This window comes from Pygocentrus nattereri, chromosome 23, assembly GCF_015220715.1.
Source record: "Pygocentrus nattereri isolate fPygNat1 chromosome 23, fPygNat1.pri, whole genome shotgun sequence".
In the NCBI taxonomy this organism is placed as follows: Eukaryota; Metazoa; Chordata; class Actinopteri; order Characiformes; family Serrasalmidae; genus Pygocentrus; species Pygocentrus nattereri.
In genome coordinates, this window is record NC_051233.1 from 9,639,263 (window position 1) to 9,658,058 (window position 18,796).

Here is an 18,796-nt window from a genome sequence, read left to right on the forward strand (position 1 = left end):
CAGAAGAGCGAAGACAAGAAATAGGAAGACATGTTTGAGAAAAGGCAGAGCAGAGTTAAGGGGCATGAGTGTATCACTGATTACAAACATTTTAAAATGTTACAGCTACAATGTTTCTCAAAAATGTTTATGATAAATACAGATTTGCATCCATGGAAGTAAAGTATCTCTGAGCGAGTAGAATTGCTGATCTGAGCAGGGGAAAAGAGGTAACAGGTCAGAGCTTTTAGAGGAGATTGATTTGTGGCAGCTCATTTTAGTTGGCTCTTTCTCACCAGCATAGCACATTCTCTCAGGTTGGTGTTAACAGAACCCAATATGCAAGATGCAGAGATGGTCCTTTGGACTAAAGGTAGGGACAGCCTTTTATTTCACAGAAAGAAAAGGTGCGTCATATAGAATTTCTCAGGTATAGTACAAGTGTGTAAGAGTGTGCACGTATGTGCACGTGATCTCACCTCTGACCACTCCTTCGTACTGTGCCCTGGAGAGGAGTCCTTCAGCCTGAGCAGTTTGCCCACGAGGAGAACACTCCTCCTGCTTTATATAGGACACTGTTGAGGGTAGAGAGACATCAAATTCAGCACATTTCTAACAAATTTACCTAACATTTACCCAACTACTATGGCCCAAACTATACTTTTAACATCTCTTTTAACTAAACAGATTGCTCAGGCAAAATATAAAATGCTTAATATACACACATACAATTGCAAACAGATCAGTCATATACTAATGCTCGAAGTTTTGGCATTCTATATAAGCAGTATAATTAATGGTTGTTTATTTTCAAAGTGATTTCACAGGGATTTTACTCTGGTTTACACAGGTCAGGCAGCATGGTTCAAATAGTTTGTTAGATATTTTCTAATTTTACTGTTACCAAATGAATATCTTTTCTGTCTAATCAGTTGTGATTTTTTTTTTACCAGTATGTCTCTGTTTACATGTTTTGGATCAATGTCAAAAACATCACAACTAAAATGCAACTATGTATCATTTTCTGCTCTGGTCTAGAACAAAGGAATCGGACTACAAACATAGCCTAAGAAAAATAACTTTAAGGTGCTCTTGTTAAGTAAAACAAAAGCTTCTTCAAATCTCAAAAGGCTGAGAATAAGGTATTAGATTTCTGTTTTATATTTGGATATTATTTAAACTAAGACCATCAATCCTGTTTTACTCACTTATGTGTCATCAAAGCTACTTGAAACAGAATTGCTAAAGTCAGAAAATTATATCAGGCAATTTAACAGATTATCATGATTTTAGTCCCTTAAAATCGGTGTGTGTGATAAAGTTAATTGTTTGGACTCAACTAATTACCTGACAGCATGTAAGATTAATAGCTAACATCTAACGCAGCCTCTCTATGACAGGGTGTCTGTGTGTAAAGAATAAATAACAGAAATAAAGTACACTGAGCCACCACACAGAAACACAATGTGCACGTCCTTCCTGTCCCACTCTCTCTCCCTTACCAGGCTTGGTAGGGTCCTGTTGTCTTGGCAGGCCGAGTGAGATGGATCCTCCAGCGCTCTTGGCCCCCTCTGGCCCATACACAGCGTGCGTGTGTGAGGGCAGGTATGTGCCCGGTGTTCCCTATGGGAGCAGGAATAGCCAGGAATCAGAATACCAGGAAAACAACGTCACACCCCTGCCCCTGAGAGCGGATGCCATTCCTTCAGTCGAACTATTACTCATTGCAAAGAGGTATTTGATATGTGTTGTTGGGTACAGTAATGGTCTAGCAAATGTATAAAAAAATGTGAAAAATTGGTGGAAGAAAGAAAGAAGGGTCTATTAATGGAAATTTTGATATTGCCTAATACTTTAAATGTAATAACAATAACGATGCCAGTAACTAGAAATGGGTTTTATTTTTCTCTCTGACGTACCTGTAAAATAGATCCTCCTTGGATGAAGGCGGGTTTGTCTGAGGGTTTAGAGGTGGGAATGAGAGGAGGGGGAGACGGAATGTTTGCCGGCCTGTGGCGGGAGAATGTCATACGCATTCCATCTGGAAGGTTCTGAACCACCTGGTTAGGAGCTGGCTGCAGAACTGTGGATATTAGAGAGGACAAGAAGGAGATATTATAAAGATGAGCACAGTGACACAGTGCTGCATGTTCTCTAGTAGGGATACACTTATGGGAAGCATCTGGGCCTATAACCTACAACTAAGGCCTACAAATACAAATAACTGCTAACGTAAACATTTTTGCATTGAGACAGGTTCACATGATTGATATAAAGAACATGAAGAACAGTGGGTATAAGACGTTTGACCTCTAAACATTGTATACGGATTCATTTCACACAGCTATGACAATTTTCTGCCCAATTTAGTGAAGTGCGACTGCATCTTTTTCAACTGCCGCTCAAGCAACATCATTGAACAGCTGACCGCGCTCAGAGGAAAACGCCAGCCACTTTCTAAAATTGTCTTATGTACATTCACGTCAACAAGCGCAAACAGGTTTACTCAGCCAATGAGCTGCTTTGCCCACCAACTAATCAGCACTCAGAAGCACCTAAAGATAACATTGTTTTTAGTTTAAAAATTAAAGGGAGCTCCTGCACAGGCAAAATAAAAATGTTAAGATTTTACGTTTGGAGATGTTAGACACTATTCAACCCCATTAACTGAGGACTCATAGAAACCTTAGTGTTTTGTGGTCATGTTCACAATGTGAGAATTAAAAATTGGAAAGGCCCCCCTTGTGCTGTCTCTGGTGTGACCACAGGTTTTCAATCCAAACAAGCAGGAGCACACCAGATTTCACTGGTTTAATCAATCTACAAACAACCAAACATCTGTTCTCTTGCTTGGTTTGCATGAAAACCTGCAGCCATACTAACCTTTTGTGAATGATTACACACCCCTGCTGTACACAAATAAAGCAGACAGAGGTTTAATTTAACTTGTTTTATAACATAACAATAGAACTGTTAATAAACTATGTTAAACAGAATTTTAAATAATTTACACGTTGCATCAACACACAGTGTATTTGTTCTGTCACTGGGTGAGGAGGTAGGGTTAGGGTCACATTCTGTTGGGCCAAATCAAACGTTCTCACAAGCCAACTTTGGGTCATTCTTTGGGCAGGCCTTGTCCAGGGCAAACACTGATCCAAGAACACTTGAAAAGTTTGATAACACCCATTAAACATGACCTACTTAACAGCTGAAATAGAATAGTTTCATACATCTATTTTTACAGAGTGACAGAAGTGCAGAAGAAGGCATTATAAGAGAGGCCTAAGTGCAAAGAAGCACCCCACTTCTACAACCCAACATGGGTGCAAAGACATTGGAAAAAAGGAGCTTGGGTTCAAGAGGCACACATACGCTCTTCCATTCACACAGCTGTGTCCAAGTGTGACCCACGCATAGCTCCTAAAAGCTTCAGATCCACACAAGCACTAAAAGCACCCAAGTCCCTTTCTTTTACCATTCACATGGTCTTATGCACAGGCTCTGATAAAATATTGAGACGTGAACTTGCGCAATGCAAAAAGCAGCAGCTACAATGAGATAACTGACTATAGTGTCATGCATAATACAGAGAGTGTTTAATAAAAGCTGTGCATTATGTCAGTCAAGGAGTACGCTTTCACTTACTGTGTTAAAAGTACAAAAGCCGATGTTTAATGGGTCAGTTATGCAAAGCACCACTACAGACGGTTCCCAAGCCAGCAAGAAAGAATTGACTTCTCATGCCTAGACTGAGGGCCAAAAGTTAATTATAATGCACCTAAAAGCTCCAACACATTTAACTGTTAAATCGTTCTTGACCTTCCTATCACATCGACTTGGTGAAGCAATACGACCAGGATGTTCCATTTGCTGGCTTATCTAATTTTTTTCCATTTTGATATAAACGTCCAGACTACCATGGTTCAGTTCCGTGAGGCGAGTTTCCAGACCCTTCAAAAGGCTGATAAGTGGAACAAGTCACATGTGTGGAGCTCTGGACCAGTTCACATGTGCACTGTGAGCCACATGACCGCTCACTGTTTTCCTTTAGGACCAGACTCAGACAACAAGACTTGGAAACAGCAGCGCAACATGCAAATGGGAGGAAAGAGTAGCTAGTTCTCAGTGTGTGGTAGTTAATGTGTGTGTGTGTTTATCTACGCACCAAGATGGTCACTGACAAAGTAACAGATAGGAATATAATTTACTCCATCACAGGTGCCTACAGCACAGGTTGGTGAATTATTAATTTTCATTTCATTCATATACTGTGTACATGGGGGTTAAACATTACCACTGATGACCACTGATCCCAGAGAAAACAATGTAAAATATTTAAATGGTGGTATGATACTAATATTGGGTGTTATATAAAAATATAGCAATGCTCAAATGAAAACAAAACAGGAAATATAACAAAAGGTGGCTTAAACACCACTTTTTACATATTCTAAGAATATAATAATATTCCATTCTAATGAGCATCTGTGATTGACAGCCCTTAGTCAAAACTCCCAGCCTGCTATGCCACTAAAGGAGAACGACACACAACAGTGTGAGCCTGGAGAAATTAGTTAAACAGGCTCTAAATATGCAAGTGGTGTTGCAGACTATCCCTGCTGTGTCCACCCACTAAAAACATTCTCCAGTTTTTATGTGGTGATTCTTATTCAGTTATTTTTATTTACGCCAGCATTCCCTGTGTATCCAGAAAATGCTGGGGTGGCCAGTTGAACAAACGAACAAATGGACAAACAGATGGACAGACAACAGGCAAATAGGTGAGTTATGCTTGCTAGGTTAGTTTTGGCTTTGTTGTTAATTGGCTTTCTCTCAGGAAGTTTCTCCTACTCTAACAGACGGCACGAGAGCAGTTTTGTGAAAGCTGTGTGGGTGAGAAAAGCCAAATAAGCCTTGCAATTAGTGAGGTTCCGGGTTACTAGCATGTGACCCATATCCAGTTTACATGGAAATAGAAAAGCGTTGGCAAAATACATCGGTCATTAATTGGGCATTGGAAAATTTATACATGTATATTGTGTGCCCACAACAAGACTAACCTACATTTTTTTTACTTTCATTTCCAGCTCTAGGGTGGTTTTTAATTAAGAAGTTGATTCAGGCATGTTTGAGCAAGGAAGAAAAAACAAAAAAACAAAAAAAAACAATGAACTATACCAAACTCCCAACCACTTGGTCCAGAATAACCACTGCCACACTTTATCTAGTGAGAGGTTGTGAAGGTGAGAGTAGGTGTATTCACCTGGTGGGACACTGTAGCGTGCAGGGTTGTTGGGGTCTGGCTGGGGGGAGGCTTTGCTGGGCTCTCGAGGAGACAGTCTGTAGGGTGAGCCTGGTCTTCCTGGTCCACCATGAGCCTCTTGTTCCATCAGCTTCATATCATAAGGCATGTAGGCAAATGGCTTACCTGAGGGAGAAAGGGAGACAGAAATAAAACACATCACAAAAAGACATACACATGAAAACATCTGTGCCCATCTGCTATTTCTAGTATACTTTGCCAAATTTACCTTCAGAAGTCTGAATCCTGAAGTGACCGAAACAAAGCTCACAAGAAGATCTGACATATCCAGTCAGTGCTGTGAATTTAATGCCACAAATACCAAACACACCAAAACAGTACTAAGCCAGCGGAATCCAGCGACTCAAATGAAGGGCGAGAAAAGCTTTGTGTGAATAATCAAGCACTCTGGCTAATGGTCATCACTATGTGAGACTGCCCCAATGTTCCCTTTGGTTGACTGCCTCTGTCTGGCTCTTTAAAATGGCAGCCTTTTTCTGTCTGTCTTATTTTTGCTCTGAGCCCTCGTGTTCTGCCCTCAAAGCCCTGTCTCTTCAGACCATCATTCCAGATACAGTGACACATGCTCTCCTCTGTCCCAAAGGAGTCTGGGAAAGGAAGGAGACACTGCATACTTCACAAGAACACAGCCCAGCACAAAAAAGGGGGAGTGTAAGTTTCCAAGGGTAGGGTACTGCACACTGATATACAATGTTCCAGATGATCTGCGAAATGAGTGTCAGTAGAACGGTTTCATAACCACTTCTAGGTCCACTTCTTATGGAAGAAAAAAGACCAGATTAGAACAACAAACTTCTTTTTTTTCTTTTTAACCAGATTAGAACAACAAACTTCCCTACTCTCAGGGTCAGCGCTTTTTGGTCAGAAGTTTTCCAAAACAGAAGACGGCAGACAGTCGAGAAAAGGACACAAAACACCAGCTTGAGACAACCACTTAGTCTCTGGCCATTCACCACTTCATCTTCACTACACTTTCCTTCTTCAAAATGCTCACTTTAAAGCAGCATCTCCATTACCTATTTTCCCTCTACATCACTTTCCACTTGGTTACATTAATCTAATTCAGCCTCATTTTTCCTGTACCCTTCACTCTTTCTGTAAACACAGATTACAAAAAGGAGGGCTGTCTCAAGTAATTTGAATACTAGAATGCACCAACTTAATTTTTCACATTGGTATTCTGTTCTTTACACAGTATTCGCAAGTTGTGTCTTCTTTCACGTTTTCCATGTGGCCTTTTAAGCTAAAAGAGTATAGATATACACAAAACTATGGCAGCACTTTAAATTATCGGACAATGAGAATTACGTTCAGTGCACAACGTGGGCTGGTATATCATAAAGGCATGACATGTTTAAGGAATCATCTGAAATATGTAAGTACAGCAGTTCTTATCTGAGCATTATGAGGCTCTGTGACAATAAAACCGGGGAGCTCAGAACAAAGCCTGTAAAATGCAGTTCAGACCAGCCCCACATAAAATATTCCCACATAAACCTTGTAAACTTTTAATCCTACCCATTCTGCTATAGAGACACACTGGGTGTGTATCACGCATCACAGTCAATGTAATAGAAAAAATTTACTTGTCCTTATTATTTATATGATGACTAGCTGGTTTAATCCTGAGCTGATCTGAGCAGAGCAGTCACAGCCTCATCTTGTCAGTAACATAATACACAGTGAATGGCTATGTCAGTGATGAGTGCACCTTAAAGCAGCTGAACTCACTAAAAAGACAAGGTGTCTTAATACTTTTGGAGAGATATTTCACATTAAGCAAAACTCTACCATCTCTGTCGAGTATGGTGGGGCTGCGGGTAGTAAAGCGTGGGCGGCGCTCTGCATCCCCAGGCTCTTGCCGCTGGTTGTCCTCCAGATGAGCCGACTCATGGACCGCTTTGATCTGGTGCTGGAACATGGTAAAGCCGCTGAGAGAAGTTCCCACAGGGACACCGGTTGGCCCAAAGGGACCAGATACCTGAAGAGGGAAAATACCAGGTCAGAACTAAAACCTCTCTGCACTACAGCTTCTAGGTAGAACTCTTAACAGGCCTGAGCAAAAATCAATAATAATCATAAAACTCCATTTTTTTATATGGACAAAACACATATTGCATTATTAAAACAGTAAAAATGCACATTGTATGTAAATAAATGTAAAACTTTAGTATTCAGAGAACGTAAGTAATTTGTGTATTAAGACATCAATCAAACAGAGCAAAAGGACCTGTGGATAATTGTCCATAATTATTGAAGGACATGCAAAAAATATATTGTGATAATATTGTTTTTTTTTTGTTTTTTTTACCATATCAGCCAGACCAAACCCCCAGTATTTACAATACAAAAATACATATCCAATTACATTCTTATTTACAGTCATGTGAAGAAATAAGCACACCTCTGACATTTTTTTGCTTTTTTGACACAAGTGGACTTTTCAGCATTTGATTTTCAGTTAAACAGTATGTTTAAGTTAAATTTAAAGTAATCGTACAAAGGGCCTGGGTTCGATTCCCTGGCCAGGTGACCAGGTCCTCTCTGTGAGGAGTTTGCATGTTCTCCCTGTGTCTGCATGGGTTTCCCCCGGGTTCTCCGGTTTCCTCCCACAGTCCAAAGACATGCAGTCAGGCCAATTGGACATGCTAAATTGCCCCTAGGTGTGAGTGTGTGAGTGACTGTGTCTGTCTGTCTGCCCTGTGATGGACTGGCGACCTGTCCAGGGTGTATCCTGGCTTCCGCCCGATGACTGCTGGGATAGGCTCCAGCACCCCCCGCGACCCTGACGGAGAAGCAGCTTGGAAAATGGATGGATGGATGGAAATTAGATTTTGCTATCACCTTAAAAAAAAAGGCCTTTTTTGTAACTGTCTACCACTCCTGTCCACCCCCCCACCCCCACCCCCATTTTTCTTCCTTTTCCTTCCTAGGTAGATTTACTTGTGAATTTGGGATCATTATTCTGTAGGAAGGTCCACTTCTACAACTTCCACCTCATTCAAAGATGGTCGCATATTCTCCTAAAGCATTCTCAGGTACAAAAGAGAATTCATTGTCAATTCTAGGATTGCAAGCCAACAAGGCCCTATTGCAATTAAACAGTCCCAAACCATAAGATTTCCACCAGCCTAAATCTCTTTTATATGTGTGTATACATATGTATCTACCTTTGTTTATTTCTTCGGATTACTATATGCATCTAAATTGAACTATATTTGTATAATACTTTATTATGATGATACATTTCGTATAAAGATTGTAATCATTTGGACCCAGGCAGCTTGTTTTTGTTTTCTTATTTTGTTTTCATTTATTCATTTGTGTTATCATAATTTTCTTTTAGTGTTTGTAATATCCTGTAATGTCAAGTTCTGGAAATCAATAAAGATCTAAGTAAAAAAAAAAAAAAGAAAGAAATTACAGACTTCTTTTAGCATCTAGCGTCAATCTACTCTCAGGTTAAATTTGCTGGGGCAGTATGGCCTGGACAAATTGGCATCTTCTCCGCTTAAATATTCTCCACTTATAGACAAGTGATTTCCTATACATTGGATATCTTCCTAAACCCCTTCCCAGACAGATTTCTTTTTTAAGGTCTCAGAGAATTTTTGATCTAGGCATGTTGATACTACACACTCCAAATCCTAAGAGCAAATCAGGTCAGATAGGAGAGGTTTAAAAAAGACAAGTTCCTCTAAGTTATAACAGCGTTCTAATCACTAGCACCTGATTGGGTGCATCTGATTTCAATCTGACACGTCTGAAGTAGTGATAAGTAATATACGTAGGGGTGTACTTACGTTTTCCACATAAGAAAACTGTATTAATGTTTATTTCAGTTATAGGACAACAAATGTGTCAACTGTTATCTATCAGCACTATGTGAATGAAGATTTGACATCTGCATTTCAATATGCTGAAGAAGTCTGAACTTTTATAGGATGTACTTACATCTTCACATGACTATATTTCAGAGCAACAATTTGAGAAGAGCCACGCTTTGATGCCTTTTTTGAGTGCCCACTTTGCACAGAGCTAAATCACCAAGACCTCCGCTTGCTGTAACCACACCACACAAGCACTAATTACTAATACAAGGTGAAGCTCTGGATGAAGCCACAGCCACAGAGCATCGTTGTACACAATTATCGCACTTCTTAGATGCAAAGCACCACATGAATCTTACGTGTAACTAATGTTTACAGTTTGCACCTGAGGTTAAATTCTTGGGTGGAGGGGCACAACTTTACAACTCTTCCCTCCAAATAAAGTACTATCAGCTGAACAAGACAGAAATAAAAATATAAAAGCTTACATTTTTTTTTTTTTTTAAATTAACAATCATTTTCAGTAAAGACTTTTTTTTTTAACCACATACTCCCTCTAGCATCTCTTACACTCTTCATCATATCACTTGAATTGCTCAGGCGGTTTCATTAGGGCAAGGGTGCACAGTCCTTGAGGGCTGGTGCCCAGCACAGTTTGGTGATTTACCTGCTCAAACACACCTGATTACATTCATCTGTGAGTAGGTGAACTATCAAACTGTTCTGGACTGCATTAGAGACTTCAAGAATGGTGCTTCATATCTATGACAGTGGTCAGTCAATTTGATACAGATTTGAAAGATCCCATTGATATTTCTTTTCAGAAAACATTCAAAATTAACCAGGATTCAAATCACTTCAGATCAATGATGTTGATTTAGCAGCTTTTGATCCAGGTTTATCATTTTCTGGCAGAGGTGGGCTCAAGCGTGGCCTGGACTCACGTGGCGGGGCAGCTGGGCTGAGGGAGACCGGCTCTGGGCCCTGACTCTGGATTCGAGCCTCTCCCAGTCACTTGGCCTGGCCCTGGCCAGAGGGGCATATCTGCTAGGTAAGTGGGGGATGGAGCTAGGGGAACTGACCATAGGGGGGATGCTGGCTGCCCGCTGTTGGAGTTGCTGCATGCTGAGCTGGGCTGAAGAAACTACCACAGAGGCACTTGGGGGGCCTCCAAGTAATGATGGCTTCTCCACAGAAAACATCCTATGGAATATGAGAGAGAGAGAGAGAGAGAGAGAGAGAGAGAGAGAACATATTGTCAAAGTACATCAAGGCTCAGTTCCCTTAAAAAGATTGTTTTAACATCATCAAAGTGTCTAGGTTCAAGAATAATATTTAAATACTTTCTTATAAACTACTGTGACCTCTCAAAGTGAACTTAAGGTTATATATTAACGTATTCAAACAGGTATTTTACAGACTCCTATATTAGTACCTCCCTACTGTAAAGGTAGAACAAACAGACAAGGTAATACTCAAATTAAAAACACCAGCTACCTTATGTGACACTTGTGATTTGGTGGGGCTGGGGCTATTTTGGCCACCAGCCTGCAGCAACATAAACAATACTGTTGATTTGCTGTTACTGCAGCCACAAAGAACAAAGTGATTTAATATCAAATATCTCTTTTTATGGTTACCTAGATCGTTACAAACAAATGTACCCCACAGGCTCCATGTGCAGTCCTGCAAAACCTGTTTTGCTACAAAATGTTCATTCTATAGGATCGATCCCACTCTTTTTACCTTGGTCTGTCTGGCTCGGCCTCCACATCTTCGTCAGCGCTGCATGTGGCACTTGAGTCATTGTCCGAGTGCACCTGATCACCTTGCTTTTCGCCTTTCTCCCTGGCTTCTGGTTCTGTCTTCACCTGGACGTCTCCTCTCTCCCCAGCCCCTGCAGCCATATCTGTGTCCTGTGGCTCACTTTTAGGGTGCACCTGACCCTCAAAGGCTTGCCGTGCCCGTTCGTCCTGAGCTGTGCCGTCACCCACCACCCCACCTTCTGGACTCTTCTCCAGCTTAACCTTAAGCTCCTCAAAGGGCTGCTCCTGGGCTTTAGAATCTGGGCCAGGCCCTTTGGCAGAGGTGGATTCTTGCTCTGAAGCACTTTCACCAGTGCCGGAGCAGGGCAGTGGTTCAGAGGGCTTGGAAGGGTCTGTCTGAGAGGGAGATGGGGCACTCTCTGTGTCCGAGCTGTTGTCTGCACCTGGTTCAATGGAGAGAGCTCATCAGAATAAGGCACCCCATAACATTCTACATCTACAGTACTGGATTTTAAATTTTTATTTAATTTATTTAATTTAATTTTATTTATTTTAATTTACTTTAATTATTATTAAAGAATTTCTGTTTAGTCCTGTCCGAATCAGTTTTGTCAGTAATGTTTTACTGTTTAATGTTTGATTTTATGAGACAATTTTGATTGTTAGCTGTCTACTACTTAGCTAATGACAATCCTAATCACATAATGCAATCACTACAAGTCTGCTAAAAGATTTCTATTTTTTTTCTCCATTTTGTCCTGTCCTGAAATGGACATGGGACAAAACTCAGTGATGAAATGTGAGCAAAGTAAAATAAAAGAACACAGTAGTTGTGGTTGCAGTATGTGTCATCTTTATTTGGCCACAATCAACCTCACTAATCTAGCAAGATTAAATTGGAATTGAGATTGTCACACAACCTCAATGTACTTTGAGAGTTTGTGGTCGCTTAGCTTAGCTCTTGCCCTCTTTTCTGAAGCCATTTCACCTGAGGCTGTTTGAAACAACTCATTTTGCCTGATAAACGACAGCGGAGACGTTTCTACTTGTTTTTACCTTTGAGACCAAAGTTGTTTTTCGGTCTGAAAGCTGCAGTGGTGTGAGGATGTCCTTAAATCTGCCTCAAACCATATAGGCAAGATACTTGCCAGCAGCACAGAGGGTGTTGAACCAGTGGCATACTTTTAGAACATCTCATCTGCTAAGTGCACTAAATGTGGCATTAATGGAGTATATTACATTACCCAACATTTAAAAGCACAGTTATGTTTACATGTGGGTACGCTATTGTTTTGCTATGGTTGTCAAAAAAGAAATCAATAAATTAACATTTTCTTTAAACTGGCAGTAACTGAGTGTTTACTGTTATTGAGGAGTGTTACTGTAGTAACTCATTAAACCATCACCAGGCACTCTGGCCTTTATCCGCCATACCCAGTCCAACTAATAGGTCCTGATTAGCTGGGGCTAGAGTGCAAGACATAAATCATAAACATAAAACATAAGGTAAACTAAGGTGATACATGCATATTCAAGTCAATAGGGCAAAATGTTGAACAGTTCCTGTAGGCTTAAATCTTGCATCATCCATTTCACCCACCTTAGTCTGTAGGGGCAACAGCAGCAGACTGTGTATAAAAACACTTGCTAGCTGGCTGAAATTTTTTTTTCCCATCAGAAAATGCCTGTTTAGGATTAGTTACCAGAGCCTAGCAATCACAAAAAATGGGCCAAAAGGTAGCTATAATCATGAAGTACAGTGAAATGGGAAGAATTTCTCGCGGGTGTGAATGGGGTTAATTTCTCTGTTGTCTGGGCAAAATGGAGGGGAGGCTCATTTCCCCTTTAAGCAAACCACGTGACTGCGTTCCAAAAAATATTTTTTTACATGGCAACTGTTGAATGCTAATCTACTTCACTCTTCTCTTTGCGTTTTACAGGCAGCAGTCAGTATGCAGCTAAAGAGCCTATTTCCTCTTCTGCTGGTCAGGAGACAGCATAGCCTTAGTGGTTGACCATCCACTGGACTGCTTTCAGCCGTTGACACAGAAAAAGGAAGAAGACCCGCACCATGGCTAAAGGCAGTGAACTGCGACCATACAGAAATCGCACACAAGGTAGAACTGCATGGAACTGTTCTGAAGTATAACCATCAAAGTGACGGTTTAAGCCACTCACATGCATAGCATGGTCAATGTCCTGGCCATAAGTCTGCCAGGCTTTTGAACAGCAGGGAACTCCTGGCACTTGCTTGTTTTTATTTCTTATTCCTTCTCAACACTGTACTTTTTATGTCTCCCAAAGTCTCTCGATTAGCTAAGGACCTTGCGGTAAAAGTGCACTGACTGCCTCTCCTGCATCTGCCATTCTTTATCTCAGTCACTCTCTCTCAGGCAGCAGTAGAGTAAGCTAGAGCCACAGCTAACTTGGTTTACTTACGGTATCTCACTTAAGTGAGCACACCCCTCACATTTCTGCAAATATTTTATTATATATTTTCATGGGACAACACTATAGAAATGAAACTTGGATATAACGTAAAGCAGTCAGTGTAGTTTGTACAGCAGTACATAAGTATAGATTTACTGTCCTCTGAAAATAACAACACACAGCCATTAATGTCTAAATAGCTGGCAACTCAAGTGAGTACACCTCACAATGAACATGTCCAAATTTTGCTCAAAGCGTCAATATTTTGTGTGACCACCATTATTGTCTAGCACTGCCTTCACCCTCTTGGGCATGGAATTCACCAGAGCTGCACAGGCTGCTACTGGATGATGACATAAAAGAGCTGGTGGATGTTAGACACCATGCGCTCCTCCACTTTCCACTTGAGAATGCCCCACAGGTGCTCAACTGGGTTTAGGTCTAGAGACATACTTGGCCAGTCCACCACCTTTCACATTGTCATCTTCTAACTGTGTTTGGTGTCGTGACTGTGTTGGAAAACTGGCATGCGGTGAGGGAGGGGATCATGCTCTGCTTCAGGATGTCACAGTACGCGTTGGAATTCACGTTTTCCTCAATGAATCCCAGTGCCGGAAGCACTCATGCAGCCACAGGCCATGACACTACCACCATCATGCTTGACTGTAGGTAAGAGACAGTTGTCTTGATATTCCTCACCAGGGCACCGCCACACATGCTGGACACCATCTAAACCAAACAAGTTTATCTTGGTCTCATCAGTCCACAGGACATGGTTCCAGTAATCCATGTTCTTGGACTGCTTGCCTTCAGCAAACTGTTTGCGGGCTTGTGCGTCAGCTTCAGAATAGGCTTCCTTCTGGGACGATGGCCAAGCAGACAGAGTTGATGCATTGTGCAGTGTATGGTCTGAGTACTGACATGCTGACCTCCCAATTCTTCAACCTCTGCAGTAATGCTGGCAGCACTCAAGCATCTATTTTTTGAAGCCAATCTCTGGATATGACTAACACGTGGACTCAACTTCTTTGGTCAACCCTGGCGAGGCCTGTTCCAAGTGGTACCTGTCCTAGAAAACCTGGCCACCGTGCCATAGGTCAGTTTCAGGGTGTTAATCTTCTTATAGCCTAGGCCATCTTTGTGGAGAGCAACAATTTTATTTCTCAGATCCTCAGAGAGTTCTTTGCCATGATGTGCCATATTGAAGATCCAGTGGCCAGTATGAGAGAATTGTACCCAAAACGCCAAATTTAACAGCCCTGCTCCCCATTCATACCTGGAACCTTGTAACTCTAACAAGTCGCATGTCACCAAGGAGGGACAAGTTCACAATTGGGCACAATTTGGACATGTTCACTGGGAGGTGTACTCACTGGTGTTGGCAGCTATTTAGACATTAATGGCTGTGTGTTGAGTTATTTTTAGAGGACAGTAAATCTATACTGCTATACAAGCTGTACACTGACTACATTATATCCAAGTTTAATTTCTATAGTATTGTCCCATGAAAAGATATAATAAAATATTTGCAGAAATGTGAGGGGTGTACTCACTTCTGTGAGATAGTGACAGTCGCACCCTGACCGACAGAAAGAGAGAGACTAAAAGACAAAAAGAAAAAAAGGAGGTGCATATAATAGACATGAAAAAGCATTATAGGAGGAAAAACATGAAAAAGCCTCAACCTTCTTCCTGTGTCCAACTGATCCATTTGAACTGTCAAAACAAATCACGGTCCTTCCTCATTATTGCTAATGTCACAGCAGTGCAAACCAGGTACTCTGGGACATCAGAAACAAACGGGAGCTAAAACAAGAGAGCAAGTGCATGCTACGGTGGAATGACTTAGGAGGGTCGAGAGGAGAGCATAAGAAATGTCGGACTGGGGTACTGTAGAGCTGTGTGGCAGGGGGAGGGAGGGTAGAGTGGGATGAAGGGAGAGCATCATACCGGATCAAACAAGCAGTGGCGGCACTCTGCGTTCCTTAAAGCGCACTTCTTCAGTCTTCAAAGCCAAAGAACACTTACATAAGAGTAAGCCTGGCACTCAGAATTAGTCCAGATCCATTTTCTCTCTCTTCACCCTCTTGCTCGCTCTCTCTCTCTCTCTCTCTCTCCTCATTTGATCCTCTCATTAGAAGTATAGACAGTAGCAGTAGTGGCCATGAACTTGCTGGCTTTGTACTTCAGATTGTGGTTTCACTGTCAGCTCTAATCAAACATTTTGCCATGAAGCAAGTCAGTGCTGCCTGTAACACTCTCACAATCTCTGACAGTGATTCCTTAAGCCTGTACTTCTCTGCACCAAAGTGCAAATTATAGAGTTTTAGATGGAATCTAAACCCCCTTTTAAAAAAAAAAGACTTAACCTCTCCTAAAGGCAGTAAACACAACAAGAAGGCTTGGAGGAAGGCTTCCTAAGAATCACATCTAGTAAACTATTTTAAACGTGAACACTAAAATATCTCCGGCTGTGTCACAAAGACTTGTGACTGTAGAACTACATTGAGGTGTTCAAAAGGACTATATCATTTCATATAAGGTTCCAGACTGTCTTCCTTGTTACATATTCAGTTACTGTGAAAAACAAAAGTGATTATTTTGGAAAATGTTGTACATTGGGTGGCTAAAGGCTTGCAGAAGCCAAAATGTGCACCTCTCCAATATGTTAACTTTAGATGTGATTCGACAGAGCTGTGCAACAAGCTGACTGGCTATCCAGTAGAATTAGGGATGGGACGAGACCCAAATAATACTGGACAAGAACCAAAACTAATGCGAAATGAAACAGAACAGGTTTAGTTAGCAGAAGTGGCCCCTCACAAACATTTATATGAACCATCCCCAAAAATATTACAAAACCAGTGAGTTCATTCTTGGAGAGAGATTGAAAAAGCACAGGACTCTCCTCTTCATTTTCTGTTTCGGACACTACTACCTCACGCACAATGTGCTAGTATGTTAGGACAAGCCTATAAGAACATCTGTGTGTGATGTGAATTCACAGACGCTGAAGAATAAATTGGCCATTAACTGTTAAATATATGATACTAGAAATTCTAACTAACTGGGTGATGAACATGTCTTACCACTAAGTTACTAGTTTCCTATAGCTAGTCCATTTAAAAATAAATAAAACAAATAAATAAATAACACCACAACATGTAAGGCATATAAAAAGTTTACGATATGCTTATGTGGAAAATCATCTATCAAATAACTATCAAATAAAGACCAAACTTCAGTTAAAGCTGCACTTTTTCCGCAAGATCTTTTCTGTTAAAATGAAAGAAGGGCTGGATTTGATGAGAGTTTTTAAACCACATCATATGTCTTTATGTATTAACGTCACAGGCACATGCAAAATCAGCATTATACTGATATGATGACAATAGCAGATAATTCACCTACATCCCTGGAAAACACATTTTCACCAAGTTCTTTTTGAATTCTCACTTCATTTTTAACTTTGCTTGCAATCACCATTTTCATCCACTTAGGGAAGGGGTCCAAAGCAAAAATTACACTACAAAATATTCTTCTCCATGTTGCATACAATTATGTTTGCATGTGAGAGGTTTCTAAAGGCCCAAAACTTAAATTAGTGTAGCTTTAATGTCCCAGGAAACACAATGTAAAACATTAAAAATGTTTGTGTGGTACGAAGTATCTGAGAACAGTCTGTGTGTGGTCCTAATAATCTGATGAGCATCTTTGATTGACGGTCCTCAGACCAACACTACCATCCTGAAGCAGAACTAAAAACATCACATGTAGAGGGGGGATATGGCTTCTACTTGTGCAGGTGGTGGACTACTCTGCTGTTTTCATGGCTTGCTAAAAAACATGGTTCGGCTTGAAGATGGTAAGGTTCTTAATCACTTGACTGCCGGTTATGCATCCAGGGACAGTCGTAACATTTTAATTAAGCAGTCGTTTTCTAAATTTAAAACAATGGTCCAACAACTGGTCGTGTTTGTTTGTGAGTATTTCAGTGATTACCTTCGCTGTCATCTGGGTTCTCCTCATCATCATCGGCTGAAGCAGTGGCCATACTGTCGCTTTGTGATGCGTCTCGTTCACGTAACCGTCTGGTCACCTACACACACACACACACACACACACACACACACACACACACACACACAGTGATGCCTTCTAAAATAGTTTCACCACTTCTTAAAAATATGAATATGATGTTAGATGTAAACAAGGTGTCACTAAACATCAGAAAGGCTTGAAAAGGTAGTATGGTGCCATCTCTAGGTGAGCCCATGAAGAACACTTTCTGTCCTAGTATCAGCTGTCCGTGTTTTCCGATTAATTGAAATATAAATAAATGGCAAACACAGTCCTTAGGTCATTTTCCGAGATGGGACACCTAAGTGCCTGAAATGCTGCTTGTTACCTGCTTGTGCTGCTGCAGCAGGTTGTCCAGGTTGTGGCGCCTCTTGTAGTTGAAGTAGAAGTTCTTGCACTGAGCCTCACTCTTGGTGCCTACCATCTTAGCAATAGCTGACCAGTTCCGCCCATGCTCCACCAGCCCTGCAGAGACAGAGTGAGAAGGGTTTGAGGTGCGATGCCAAAGAAGAAAGCATGCATGCTGGTAATTTGGAAAAAGAATGAAGATGAGGGCAGAGCGACCAAATTAAAAAGAGAACTGGATACTATCCTTGTTCTACTTTAGCTTCATGAGAGAGCATACACTTGACATGATTTCCATAGTCCTCAGATAAAACTGGACCACTCTGGTACGTCTCAAACCAGCTGAAATAACCTTTAGTACATGCAAATGAAAGAAGCACAGAGGACAAACAGAAGCTAAACGTTCTCTTTCTCTCTCTGGTGTAAACGCACTTCTCCACCAGGTCAGTTATCTAACATCATGGACAGCAGTGAACTCATGACCCCTTGAGAGCCTCCAGTAATGCTAATCCTCCAATCAGTTATAGCTGGGGGTGCACTGGTTAACTTGAGGGTTTAGGTAGCGCCAGCACGTGGCCAAAAAAGCCTGATCTGCTTTACTCTCAAATACAAGTTACTATTCTCCATTTACCCAAATGAGCTTAAGCACTACAAAAGAAGCCCAAAAAAGATTACACAGGACTAACTCCAAGCAACATCCAGCCAGAAAGTCCAAGAGTACAGAAAAAATGTCCTACAGGCAAATTATACAAAAGCTAAATGATAAATTTCCAGTTTGTTGTGTAAACGGTTCCATGGGAACATGCTCATGTCATCTATAAGTATAACAAACTTATAATAAGTAATAATCATAATCATAAATACAAAGCAAAACCGTCATACTTTATCGCCATGTTAACATTTAATGGTGCTTCACTGAATTGTTGACCCCTTTTACTTTCTCTTCATGTGACGCCGCATAAGGGGACTTTCAGACAACACCTGTTTAAATGTGTGGCACACCACAACCCACATTTAAAAAGAACCAGGATGCAGTACGT

At 41.0% G+C, this 18,796-nt stretch overlaps 1 protein-coding gene across 12 annotated transcripts in view; it reads right to left on the reverse strand.

Annotated features, from left to right (window-relative positions):
- ncor1 (nuclear receptor corepressor 1) overlaps nt 1–18,796 on the reverse strand; it is a 105,758-nt gene that overhangs the window by 16,786 nt on the left and 70,176 nt on the right. For 9 of the 12 annotated variants that reach the window (XM_037533623.1, XM_017714854.2, XM_037533624.1 and 6 more), the window contains 9 exons: nt 17,740–17,876; nt 17,334–17,430; nt 10,882–11,344; nt 10,080–10,338; nt 7,097–7,286; nt 5,246–5,410; nt 1,899–2,062; nt 1,482–1,602; nt 459–554 (listed from right to left, as the gene is read on the reverse strand). In XM_037533623.1, coding sequence (XP_037389520.1) covers nt 459–554; nt 1,482–1,602; nt 1,899–2,062; nt 5,246–5,410; nt 7,097–7,286; nt 10,080–10,338; nt 10,882–11,344; nt 17,334–17,430; nt 17,740–17,876 — 1,692 coding nt within the window. The remainder of the gene's footprint in view (nt 1–458; nt 555–1,481; nt 1,603–1,898; nt 2,063–5,245; nt 5,411–7,096; nt 7,287–10,079; nt 10,339–10,881; nt 11,345–17,333; nt 17,431–17,739; nt 17,877–18,796) is intronic. The other 3 variants (XM_017714852.2, XM_017714856.2, XM_037533627.1) reach the window with 1 other exon arrangement.